The 13,359-nt window shown below is 37.6% G+C and overlaps 1 protein-coding gene across 1 annotated transcript; it reads left to right on the top strand.

Annotated features, from left to right (window-relative positions):
- Positions 1-201: 201 nt before the first annotated feature.
- On the top strand, positions 202-12,786 carry LOC113100924 (zinc finger protein 271-like). The gene is made up of 2 exons (XM_026265413.1): positions 202-249; positions 9,974-12,786. Exon 2 carries the CDS (start codon positions 10,051-10,053, stop codon positions 11,641-11,643), a length of 1,593 nt encoding a protein of 530 aa, XP_026121198.1. The 5' UTR covers positions 202-249; positions 9,974-10,050; the 3' UTR covers positions 11,644-12,786.
- The last annotated feature ends 573 nt before the right edge of the window (positions 12,787-13,359 follow it).

The raw sequence follows: 13,359 nt of genomic DNA, 5'->3' as shown, positions 1-13,359 counted from the left end.
AACCAGAAACCTGGAGAATAAAACAAGAGGAAACAGAAACCTGGAGAATAAAACAAGAGGAAACAGAAACATGGAGAATAAAACAAGAGGAAACAGAAACCTGGAGAATAAAACACGAGGAACCAGAAACCTGCACAATAAAACACGAGGAACCAGAAACCTGGAGAATAAAACAAGAGGAACCAGAAACCTGCACAATAAAACCAGAGGAACCAGAAACCTGGAGAATAAAACAAGAGGAACAAGGAGGTTGGTGTTTATTCTTATTTATTTTACTTTTTTTAAATTATTTTTATGTTCTTCGTTCATCTTTAATGACTGTTTGTGGTAACGTTACATTAGGCTTACAAAGTTTTACTTATCGGGTACAAAGTTTTACTTATCGGGTGGGGACCTGGATAATTTCTGTGGAGACATTTGTGGGTGTTTTTATATAAAGACTAGGTGTAGACTGCGGCACTGAAGACTTGTTACCCATGGGTTTTTATTAATAGGCGAAGTTCCTCCTTTATGTCTTTCATATAAATTTCCTTTGACTATTTTGTAACATTCAATGTTATTAAACCACTTTTTGTGCAGTATGAATAAAGGGTGATAAATTAAAGTGCTTGCAGTATCCTTTAATAAAATATAAACTATACAAACAATAAAAGCATAATCTAAAAAACATTTCTTGTGCATTATAAAGAATATAATACAGTTGGTTTGATACCTTTATCTCAAACTGTGTCAGTTTAATTGAAGTGAGTATATTATATAAAACAGTTGATTCAATAATGTATATAAAAACAACAAAGGCATCATCTGAAAAACAATGCATTCTGCATTATACTGAATAATATTCTGTATATTTTACAGTGGGTTTGATACCTTTAGATCAAATGATGTTGTCCTTTAATGTATTGTATTGATATTGACTTGGGACTATATTATGGGGAAGCACAGGCGAAGCACTGCTGCTTAGGCGAAGCACTGCTACTTCGGTGCAGAGATATCACGCAACACATGAAAACATCAACTCTATGTGAATACAGGTATAATATGGGTCGATCTATACATGTGTCATGATTAAAATAATCACTTACTCTGTGGACAGCTGTCCATTTGGTCCATTCGGCGTGGGGTGTTTTTTCCAGTTCACTTTGTCACACCGAAAAAAAAAAATCGATTAACGTTACTGCAGAATGGATCAGCGCCGTGAAATCCTCTGTAGATGTGACACAACTTCGGGCACGCTCATCTTGATCTGACGTGTTGAGCCTGGTCATCAATGGCAAAAACATGTCCCACTCTCTACAGCACAGACACTCTATTTCCGTCGGCATAGATTGGCATATTCCCCCACATTCACACCACCAGTTCATGTTGGCTCTCATCCTCACGTCCTCAGGCTGTTGAGCGATCGCAACCTCCTCCTCCTGTCGTTCTATTTCCAAAGCACGCAGCTCGTCTTCTGTAAACTCTGGTTCAAATAGGTATGGTTCTGGTTCTTGACTGTCTGAGAAGTCACCCTCTTCGTCTCTCTCAAAATCAGCCATGTTCATCGCCATTCGTGTACTGTAAGGAAAATAGCCAGGCAGCTACTATTCACGCCGGTATGTTGACGGAAGTCGTGGGATTTCATGTGTTGCGTGATATCTATGCGCCGAAGTAGCAGTGCTTCGCCTAAGCAGCAGTGCTTCGCCTGTGCTTCCCCATAATATAGTCCCAAGTCAATATCTGCCTAGGAAATCGCCTAGTGTTAATCTGGATCGCTATTTGTACTCGTTGTGAATACGCAGGCCACAAGAAGTAATTAGGTGGGTTTTTTTAATTTTTTGATCACTTTTACTCAGGCCATGCTAGCTGGCAACAAAGGATTCCATTCATTGTGCTAAGCTAAGCTAACGCCGACCCAGTCAAACTAAAACAATGCATGCACGGACACAAAAATGCATTTGCCCACCTATCTAAATGTAGGAAATAATGTGAATAAGCCCTATTTCAAAAAACGGTGGAGTGTTCCTTTAACAGTAGTGAGTTAAGTGTTAATGAATAATCACATGTTAGTTCTTCAATAATTCCATATTACTTATGTAGTAAGTAAGAAACAGTATTCTAAAGTGTTACCAATATTTTTTTAAACCAAGAATGAACCGAAATGAAAACATGTAGCTTTTTATCCGTGTGTGTGTAGATTTTTGAGAGTAATATAGTGAAGTAAATGTAGGCATTCCGTGTACGGGACAGGGTGACAGTTAAAGGGTTAAACTACACTACAGGGCAACATGGAACATCTGACTTGACACAAACGTACACACATTAAACATAAATGTCAACGCAAGGAAAGCATGGATAGAGAGAGAGAGAGAGAGCGAACGAACTGCAACGAGAGAGAGCGAGAGTGAGCGCTCACGCGCAATAGACAGTGGAGCGTCATGGCAGTATTTACTCACAAACCAATTCATTACCTGTTAAGAACCATCGAAGAATCTCATCACCTTAATTAAAAGGGGTCAAAGCCTAGAAGCGCATCTTAATAGTTGACAAGTGGATACTTGCATTGGTTCTCTAAAGTGTCTGGTCTGTAAAAGTAATGTCCCAGTATGTCCCAGTGCATGTACAATGCGTAGATTCCTGTTGAATCCTGTTAGGAGTGAAACTGTCATTATTTTCAAAGTCCTGAGTGGAGTTTCCCCCACTATTGGAGTTTATGGTCACTCCAGCTGATGATCGTGACGAGATATATACAGTGGGGATCGAAAGTTTGGGCACCCTTGCAGAATCTGTGAAAATATGAGTAATTTTCAAAAAATAAGAGAGATCATACTAAATGCAGGTTATTTTTTATTTAGTACTGTCCTGAGTAGGATATTGTACATAAAAGTATTAACATTTAGTCCACAAGACAAAAAAATTGCTGAAATTATTAAATAACCCACTCAAAGTTGGGAACCCTTGGTTCTTAATACTGTGTTCTGTTACCTGATGATCCTTGACTGTCTTTCTGTTTTGTGATGGTTGTGCATGAGTCCCTTGTTAGTTCTGAACAGTTAAACTGAGCAGCGTTCTTCAGAAAAATCTTTAAGGTCCTGCAGATTCTTCAGTTTTCCAGCATCTTTGCATGTTTGAACCCTTTCCAGCAGTGACTTTATGATTTTAAGATGCATCTTTTCACACTAAGGACAATTGAGGGACTCAAACACAACTATTTAAAAAGATTCAAACATTCACTGATGCTCCAGAAGGAAAACGAGATGCATTAAGAGCTGGGGGGTGAAAACTTTTGAACATGATGAAGATGGGCAAATTTGTCTTATTTTGTTGAAATATAATTTTTTTTCCATTTAGTTCTGCCCTTCGTAAGCAACAGAAGATACTTGTATGTTTCCCGGTACACAAATTAAGTACAATTTACCTTGATCTTCAAATTCCAAAAGTTTTTCACCCCTAAGGTGAAAGGATTTTCTTAGTGAATCGGAATTTTCGAATCTTGCTGATATGCGACTGATAGTCGAATCATATGTTTGGGGCGGGGCAAAATACATTGAGTCAAGTCAGACACTCTACAACCATAATTACTGATGTAACACACAGGGAAAATGTGTAACAAATGCTTCGCAGATACAAACGGAGTAAAATTAATGTTTTTATGTTAGCGCAGCTCTTTATCTTAGATACAGAAGAATGAAAATCTGGAAGAGAGAATCCATCCTTATATAAATATTAGTTGGTGTTCCCGGCTAAGGATTTCTTAGTCGAATCGGAATTTCGAATCTGCTGATATTTGACTGATAGTCGAATCATATGTTTGGGGGCGGGGGCAAAATACATTGAGTCAAGTCAGACACTCTACAACCATAATTACTGATGTTAACACACAGGGAAAATGTTAACAAATGCCTTCGCAGATAACAAACGGAGTAAATAATGTTTTATGTTTTTCTTTTGCGATTCTTTGTTTATCAACATTTTGTGTAATTAACTATTTACAACAAAGCCCAAGATCACCCATAACCGTAAGACTAAATATAAATACATAAAATAGATACATATGACTGAAAATTAAAATAAAATTGACCAAAACTTAGAAGGATAATGCAAAAACTTCTTGATAAAGTTCTCAATAAGGTCCAACCAAATTGTATTGTCTTTCTATTGGCTCCGAGCACTTTAGCTGTGGTGCACTCCAGATGGGCAATGTCCAGTAGATATGACATCCCAGATAAGACCATAGGTGGGGTAGTTGGTTCCAACCACATTTTTAGGAGAACCTTTTTAGCAGCAGTAAGGAAAATGGACAGAATCCTCCTTTGATTGACAGACAGTGACAACGAAGAATCATCCAGCAGAAGAAAAATCAGAGGGTCCTTTCGGATTGGAATCTTCAGAAGTTCTGTTAGTATGTCCTGGACTGAGGACCAAACTGACTCAATTTGAGAACAGTCCCAGAACATATGCATGTATGTACCTAAACTTTCATTATTACACAAGTGACAAAAATGGTCAGATTTTCTTTTCATTTTATATAGTAAACAGGGTGTGGCATATACCTTATAAATTAATTTATAATGTATCATTTGGTGAGCCAGATTTTTTTGAGGTAGCAAAACAATTCCCCCAGACAATGTCCCAATCGATCAAAGTGTTAAGCTGACTCTCCCGAGAAGTCCTCAGTCAGAATGTTCGAGTACTGTCGTACCACAAGCGATTTATAAATTATGCTAACAATACCCTTAAAAGCCATACTGGAATCTATCCAGTCTATCATAAGATGAGAAGATATTTATTCGACCAGGGTGCTCCATATGCTTTTAGCGCAGATCTTTATCTTAGATACAGAAAGAATGAAAATCCTGGAAGAGAGAATTCATCTTTTAAAATCTGAAAGGACTTAAGTCCATAAAGGTTAAGTCCATAGTCACAGTAGGAATCCAAAGCTCCCATGATCTTTTCTGCCACTCTCCATGTTTTGATAGAATGGCATATAATTGGACCAAACTTTTCCAGAGCTTTCTTAGGTATTCCAGTAAAAGGTAAATCCTGTAGACACAATGGGTAAATAATATTAGTCTCTAAGGCCCGCCATGGCACAGGGGAGTCAACATCCATCCATGTCCTAAGTGGTCTCACTTGGTATGCTAAATAAAAGGACCAAAAATATGGTAACGATAAGCCTCCATGAGGTTTTAGCCTGTGCACAGATTTAAATCGAATTCTAGGCCGTTTATTATTCCATAAAAATGTTGTTACTGCTGTACGAAGCTCTTTAAAATAACCAGTAGGTGGTGCCAGAGGTAAAGTTGAAAATAAAAAGCTCAGCCTCGGAAGTATATTCATCTTAATAGTTGCTATCCTACCATGAATAGCCAAGCAGAGTGGAGACCAACACAGAAGATTGCTGGAAATCCTATCCATAAGAGACTGGTAGTTCCACTTAGAAATGCGAGATGGCGAACAAAAAACTTTAATCCCAAGATAATTAAACTGGTCGCTGACTGGAACCATAGTAAGTAAGGCCTGAATCTCTGATTTGGCTGCTAAGTTAAGGGGTAAAAGTATGGATTTGCTCGAGTTAATTTTATAACCGGACAGTTTGCCAAATGTATCAAACAGTTTCAAGCATTCTTTAACCGAATCTGTGATATTTGATAAATACAACAGAATGTCGTCAGCATAGAGTGAAATCTTATGAGACGTATTCATACATCTAATAGGAACTATTGCAGAGCATTGTTTAATTGCTTGGGCCAAAGGCTCTAATGATAAATTAAAAAGCAAAGGTGACAGGGGACATCCTTGGCGAGTGCCCCTGCCGAGACGAAAGGAAGGAGAAATATGAGCTCCAGTAAGAGCTCTGGCTGAACAATTAAAATAGATAGTTTTGACAGCTTGCACGAAAAAAGAACCAAACCCGAAACGTTCCAGGACAGACCACAAAAAGTTCCACTCAGTTCTGTCGAATGCTTTCTCTGCATCCAAAGAAAGGACTGCAGAGGAAGCTGTATAGGTCTGCTAGTTGAATAATATGAAGAAGCCTATGAATATTGTCCGCAGCAAATCTCCCCCTTAAAAAACCTGACTGATCATACTTGATCAAGTCTCCAACACACCGATCCAATCTTAAGGCCAAGACTTTTGCTAACAGCTTTGAATCTGTGGATAGAAGGCTAATTGGCCTATAACTAGAGCACTCAAGTGGATCCTTCCCTTTCTTCAAAACCAAAGTTATTAAAGCTGTATTTTGGTCCCTGTGCAGAGCCCCTTTTTCTAAAGCAGAATTAAAAGAGTTAATTATCAAGGGAGCCACTATGTCCCATAATGCTTTCAATAGCTCCGGGGGAATCCCATCTAACCCAGGGGCTTTATTACTGCTCATGGAGTCCAGGGCAGACTTCAATTCTTCAATTGTCAAAGGGCTGTCCAATATATCGTGCTGAGAATCATTTAATTTGGGAATATCTAAATGTTTAAGGAATAAATCAAAATTTGTTGGGTGTTGGGTCAGTGCTGGATTCTGATGTGTACAAATGTTTATAAATAGGATTCAAATATTCTATTTAAATCAATAGGTTCTTTGGCTTTGGTCTCACAAAATGTACCTTTTAGTTCCTTCTCTAGTAGATCAATTTGTTTTTCTAATTAAATTTTACGACTCTCTCTATGCTTTTTACTGAATGATGAATAACTTATACATTTACCGCTAACAAAACATTTAGTGGTTTCCCACAATACTTGGGGGTTAGAAGCGGAATCCTTGTTAATCTGCAAAAATTCCTTCAAAGAGTTGCGTAATTCTTCCATAAATGTACAGTCCTTAACAGGGAGGTATTAAACCTCCAGCGATTATGTCTGGAGCTTAATGGTACAGGAGTTAAAGTAGAAATTAATGGCAAATGATCAGATAAAAGAAGTGGCAGAATATCCACTTTATTAATATAGGGAATTAGAGAGGGAGACATAAGTAAATAGTCGATCCTTGAGTAGCTTTTATGACGATCTGAAAAGAATGTATAATCCCTGGAACCATCATTTTGTAAACGCCAAACATCACATATGCTAGAATGTCACAAAAATGATTTAAAACAACCTGAAATCCTTGAATCAGCTTTAGAAGCATGAGATCTATCGAGCTGAGGATCTAACACAGCATTAAAGTCGCCCCCTAACACCATGAGGCAGTCCTGCAAAGTCACAGCTAAACGTAATAATTCTTGAAAAAATAACGGATCACCCTCGTTGGGTGCATAAACAGATACAAAAGCGTATTTAGTATTATTTAAAGAACCAACAACATAGGTTCTTTATCCCCACCAGAACGTACAACAGAAAAATTAGTAGAACGCCTAGACAATATCAGCACCCCTTTAGATTTATTAACTGCCGACGAGGAGGAAATCATTTTAAAGTATCTATTTTGAAAGCGATGCACGTCAGCTGACTTCAAATGAGACTCTTGTATAAGGGCAAAAGAAACCTTTTTACATCTTAAATAATCTAAGCCTTTGGTCCGCTTGATGGGGCTATTTAACCCATTAACATTCCATGACAATATATGTATAGCCATAATTTAAAGAGTAATAGCTATGCAGACCAAACATAAAGAGGCGGGAGGAACAAAAAGTAACCCTCAGGAAAGATAGTGGGCAACAATCAGAAAATATGCAATACATAATACATAATAAATAAATGCATATAAATACCACGTATATAAATGTATGAATAAAACAAATTAAACTAAACTTGCGTGGGCGGACTTGGGCATGGAACAGAAAAACATAAACAAGAACAGTAAAAGAACGGGCAGCAAGCAAAGAATTAAACACTCTTCTACCTGCCCTTAACGTAACAGTCTTTGGATACGCGTCCAACTAGCATTCCGGCTCGTCCGTCGACACCTGCCCCGGTAATTTTCCGGATGAACAAAAAGAAAAATAAATCTGTCTCCATAAGGTCCTCCATGGGAACTGCCGATTCATGCTCCTTCTCTTCGGATTCTGGTGAAACAATCGACCTCTGCTCACTTCTGGGAAGATTTTGCGATGGGATTCATATTGAGGACGAACTTTTCAACCTCCGCCGGTGTCTCAAGCAGTGAAATCTTCCCTCGGTGAGGAACTTTGACTACCGCGGGATAGAGCAAAAAAGACGTAATTCCAGACTGAGTTAGCTTCTTCCTCGCCAATGTCATCGCTCTCCTCTTAGATGCAGTGTGAGTGCTGTAGTCTGGGAAGAAAAGCAGTGGAGATCCATTATGAAGTATTTGGCCATCGGCACGGGCTCCATTCAGGATCGCATTCTGATCTTGATACCGCAGCATCTTGATGATGAACGTACGAGGGGTAGATTTAGCACGCCTACCGCTGTATATACGGTGCGCTCTTTCAACTTCCAGTACTTTGCCACCAAGAGATGGTATCCATTTAGTAAGATTATTCTGTATAAATTGCAGAGGATCATCTCCCTCCACACCCTCTTTTAGTCCCACTAAACGGACATTGGATTGACGGCTTTTGTCTTCGATTCTCACCAACTTATCCTGAAGGGAGTCCACTGTTAGCTTCACTTCCACGGTGTCTTTCTTCGCGTTGCGAAGAGCTGCCTGCATGTTGTCAAAATTATTTCTTATCAGTCGAACGTCTTCTTCCAGGACTCCAAGTCTATCCGCAATTGGGGTAAATTCTTCCTTAAACATTTCCCTGATAAAGCTAAGGTGCATCTTTAACTCATCAGCAACAATGGCGCGAAGTTCCCCCTCAGGACCACAATTAGGATCTTTAACTCGTTTTTTCTCCGGGGAAGCCAATGTTAGTTGACGTTTTGCCATCTTCATTTGTTGCACCGTTATCAGAGCAGCCAAGACTGAACAAGCATGGATAATTTTACTGAGAACAGATAGATTAAGGATACCGAGTCAGGGAGCAGTCGAACTACACAGCCATTGCTACCGGAGGGTCACGTGATCTCTCCTTGTTTTTATGTTTTGATTGAAAGATAGTTAAAATTAAATGTCAGCGAAACCCTAACAATACACAATTTTTACAATGGTGTTCTCGTTATAAAGTTATAAAGTTCTCGTTATAAAGTTTATTATAAAATAAACAGTAGAGTGAGCATTTGATAGCAGGTTTTTGATTAATGGGATTAAACTCATAATTGAATGTAGAATATGCTTTATTTATACAACATAACGCTAATATTAGGACTAAGATGCTTGCTATCTGCAAAAAGAGCCCGAATGCAAATGAACGTTTCTGTGCGGCTCTGAATGCGAACTCCTTTTGTGGATGCGTTCTTCAAAAAAATACAATGTGCAGAAACACGGCAGCTAAACTCTAATGTCAATTAATATACAATTATTTTATAATAAACTTAAAAAAATAAAATATTATTATTATAAAAAATGCTATTATTATTATTTTAATCTGAACTTTCAGAATTTACAAACTGAAAATCGGCCAGCTTTTATTTTGACAAGTTGCCAGCAAGTAAGTACATGGATTTCTCGGTTTAGCGCTGCCTCCTGTAGAGTGTCAGTGAATGAAATGTCACAGTTTTGAATTGTGCTTTGAAAACGGTAGCGGATAGCCTAGATTTATGTTTTCAGTTTGAAAAAAAATCTTGTACAGTAAAGTTTGTAGATCTAAAATGGTAATTGCGCATTAACAGCAGTATTCAAGCGCGCCCTCTGAACTTATTTACACAGCACATCTCTTATTTTGGTCATGTGAACCTGCATGCCGCGGTGGTATTACCCATTCTGGTTGTCTACCTACTGTATATAAATGTATAAATGTGGATATATGTATATAAAATATATACATTTTACTAGGGCTGTGACGGTGATAAATTGATGCTTAAAAATGTTTACACGGTTTCCCTGTTAAATTAGTAAAAGTCATTAAATCTGAAGCAAAAAAGTAATTTGTGTATTTACAGACATTCTCAGCTCTTAACAATATACCAAAAATAAATAATTTTACTTTTATTTCAGAGTTCATTGAAGAAAAAGAGGAAAATGAAGAACCAAATCATCAAGATAAGCAGCATGCATGTGATCAATGCGGTAAAATGTTTTTATGGGCTTCACTTCTGAAGAAACACTTGAAAGTTCATGCAAAGAAGAATACACATTCATGTCATTTGTGTGGTGAGAGTTTTTTACATCTACAAAGTTTGAAAGAACATCAGAAAATACATACTGATGTGAGAGAGTACGTGTGCTTTGAGTCTGAAAAGACTTTTAGTTCAGCGAGCAGTTTAAAACTACATGAGAAGATCCACACTGGAGAGAAACCTTACAAGTGTTCACACTGTGACAAGAGATTCAGTCGGTTAACACATCTGAAAACACATGAGAGGATTCACACTGGAGAGAAACCTTACAAGTGTTCACACTGTGACAAGAGATTCAGTCGGTTAACACATCTGAAAACACATGAGAGGATTCACACTGGAGAGAAACCTTACAAGTGTTCACACTGTGACAAGAGATTCAGTCGGTTAACATATCTGAAAACACATGGGAGGATTCACACTGGAGAGAAACCTTACAAGTGTTCACACTGTGACAAGAGATTCAGTGTGTCATCAAGTCTGATAACACATGAGAGGATCCACACTGGAGAGAAACCTTACAAGTGTTCACACTGTGACAAGAGATTCAGTGATTCGACACATCTGAAAACACATGAGAGGATCCACACTGGAGAGAAACCTTACAAGTGTTCACACTGTGACAAGAGATTCAGTGATTCAACACATCTGAAAAGACATGAGAGGATCCACACTGGAGAGCAACCTTACAAGTGTTCACACTGTGACAAGAGATTCAGTGTGTCATCAAGTCTGAAAACACATGAGAAGATTCACACTGGAGAGAAACCTTATAAGTGTTCACACTGTGACAAGAGATTCAGTGTGTCATCAAGTCTGAAAACACATGAAAAGATTCACACTGGAGAGAAACCTTATAAGTGTTCACACTGTGACAAGCGATTCATTCAGTCAACAGAGCTGAAAACACATGAGAGGACCCACACTGGAGAGAAACCTTATAAGTGTTCACACTGTGACAAGAGAATCAATAATTTATCACATCTGAAAATACATGAGAGGAATCACACTGGAGAGAAACCTTACAAGTGTTCACACTGTGACAAGAGATTCAGTGTGTCATCAAGTCTGAAAACACATGAGAGGATTCACACTGGAGAGAAACCTTATAAGTGTTCACACTGTGACAAGCGATTCATTCAGTCAACAGAGCTGAAAACACATGAGAGGACCCACACTGGAGAGAAACCTTATAAGTGTTCACACTGTGACAAGAGATTCAATAATTTATCACATCTGAAAAGACATGAGAGGATTCACACTGGAGAGAAAACTTATAAGTGTTCACACTGTGACAAGCGATTCAATGAGTCAACAGAGCTGAAATCACATGAGAGGATTCACACTGGAGAGAAACCTTACAAGTGTTCACACTGTGACTGGAGATTCATTCGTAGAGGAAATCTGAAAAGACATGAGAGGACTCACACTGGAGAGAAACCTTACAAGTGTTCACACTGTGACAAGAGATTCAGTGGTGCATCGAGTCTGAAAAGACATGAGAGGATTCACACTGGAGAGAAATGTACGAGGGAAGTGTTCCATTAAGTCATCTGTTATACACAGTCATACAAAATACAATCACAATAAGGCCCCGTACACGCGAAGACACATTTAGTTGTATATGTAAATATTTTGTATGGTATATGTGTTTCGTCCAGACGGATCCAGCATTTTGGGAGAGTGAAGTAATTTTTTTTAAACTAGGTCCCAGAGTGGATATATCTGAAAATGACATCATATCATGAAATGTTTTTGCTTTTGTGTACTGCCAATCCATATATTTTGTTAAACAATGATGTCATCAACCCACTTCTCTACTATAGTCAGACACCGCTAGGTCATGTAACACCAACAACAATGGAGGACTACATGTTTGTGCTCATGCTGTAGAAGCTACTGCGCCTATTAGCTTGACTAAACTTACTAGTGGAGCAGCACGATATTGGAAAAAACAACACACATTGTGATAATTTTTCTCTGCAATGTATATTGCGATATGGAAAAAAAATCACCAGATGACTTGAACTGCTCTATTTGGGGAAAAAAATTAATGACTGGGGTAATTTTGTAGGTGAATAAATCAGCTAAGAAAATAAGTAAATTACAAACATAGATAAATATGATAGAAAAATGGTACAAATGAAATAAAAAAGTGCTTTATATTTTTCAGTCCAACTGTTACTGTTGGTTACAGTTAAGTCTTATACATTACTGCTGCGTTACATTGCTGAAAGAATGCCGTGTTTATAATCTAGAGATTGTAAAGAGGATGTAGCTCACGCACTGTCAAGTCAAGTGGCAGTGGATTACAGACTTGCTCCCGCGAGACCCGATGCAACAGAGAGCGGCGCGGGACTAGACTCGTGTGTGTGCAGGACACAGGAAAATAAAAAAAGAAGTATCTAAACATAAAAAATCTAAAACAAATAAATGATTTATCTATTGCACAAAAGCAAAATGAACTCATATATAATATAAACAACTAACAGGTGCAAGCGTATGCAGAGCTTCTATTTAGGCTATAACAGGGATTGTTTTTTTTGCCGCACGTTGAGATTGATGCAAGATACTGATCCAGAAGCACACCTTTTGTGAATAAAAGTTTTATTTCGGCTAAGCGAGTTTGTCGTTGTTGCTGTTTTCATTTAAAATAAAACATTGAACCACAAAATAACAATTTGTTTTAAAAGGGGGAAAATATCTTTTTTATTTTGGTGACAATATTCATCTTATTCATTTTTGTTAATAAAATTTAGATCTTTAAATGCCAATTTTGTACCATTGTACTATTTTATGGCTTATGTGTTTTAATTAATGGGCTAACAATGAACTACTATAGTTTTAAAGAAAGAAATTTTTTTGTGTAACAATGCAGATAAAACATTTTCCTTATATTAATAAAAGTTAAAAGTTTGAAGAGAATTTGTCATCGTACTGTTTTAGCATGTTTTGTTATTAAAAATAATAGGCTAATGATGAGCCACAAATTAAGTATTTGTTTGAAGTAAGGAAAATGTAGATTAATTATGCATATTTCTATTGTGTGTTAACAGATTTGTGAGATGTCTGAACTGAGATGTCTTTCAGAGATTATGAATGCAGTGCTCTTTGCTGGCATTCCACCAAACCATATAAACCATGCACACAGCAGCCACTTGCTTTAGTTAAGAATAACTGTTCTGTGAATGTTGATGCTGTAATAAATATTTATTAAGAATTTGTGCTGGGATTTCATAAGTTTCATTGAGAAAAAAGTAATGT

This window comes from Carassius auratus, unplaced genomic scaffold (assembly GCF_003368295.1).
Source record: "Carassius auratus strain Wakin unplaced genomic scaffold, ASM336829v1 scaf_tig00217410, whole genome shotgun sequence".
Taxonomy (NCBI): domain Eukaryota; kingdom Metazoa; phylum Chordata; class Actinopteri; order Cypriniformes; family Cyprinidae; genus Carassius; species Carassius auratus.
Note: the sequence above shows the minus strand (reverse complement) of the source record. Positions and strands in the feature narration are given on the sequence as shown.

What these genes read in the sequence shown, in the direction of transcription:
- LOC113100924 (XM_026265413.1), top strand. Translation starts at nt 10,051, where the DNA reads ATGTTTTTATGGGCTTCACTTCTGAAGAAACACTTGAAAGTTCATGCA.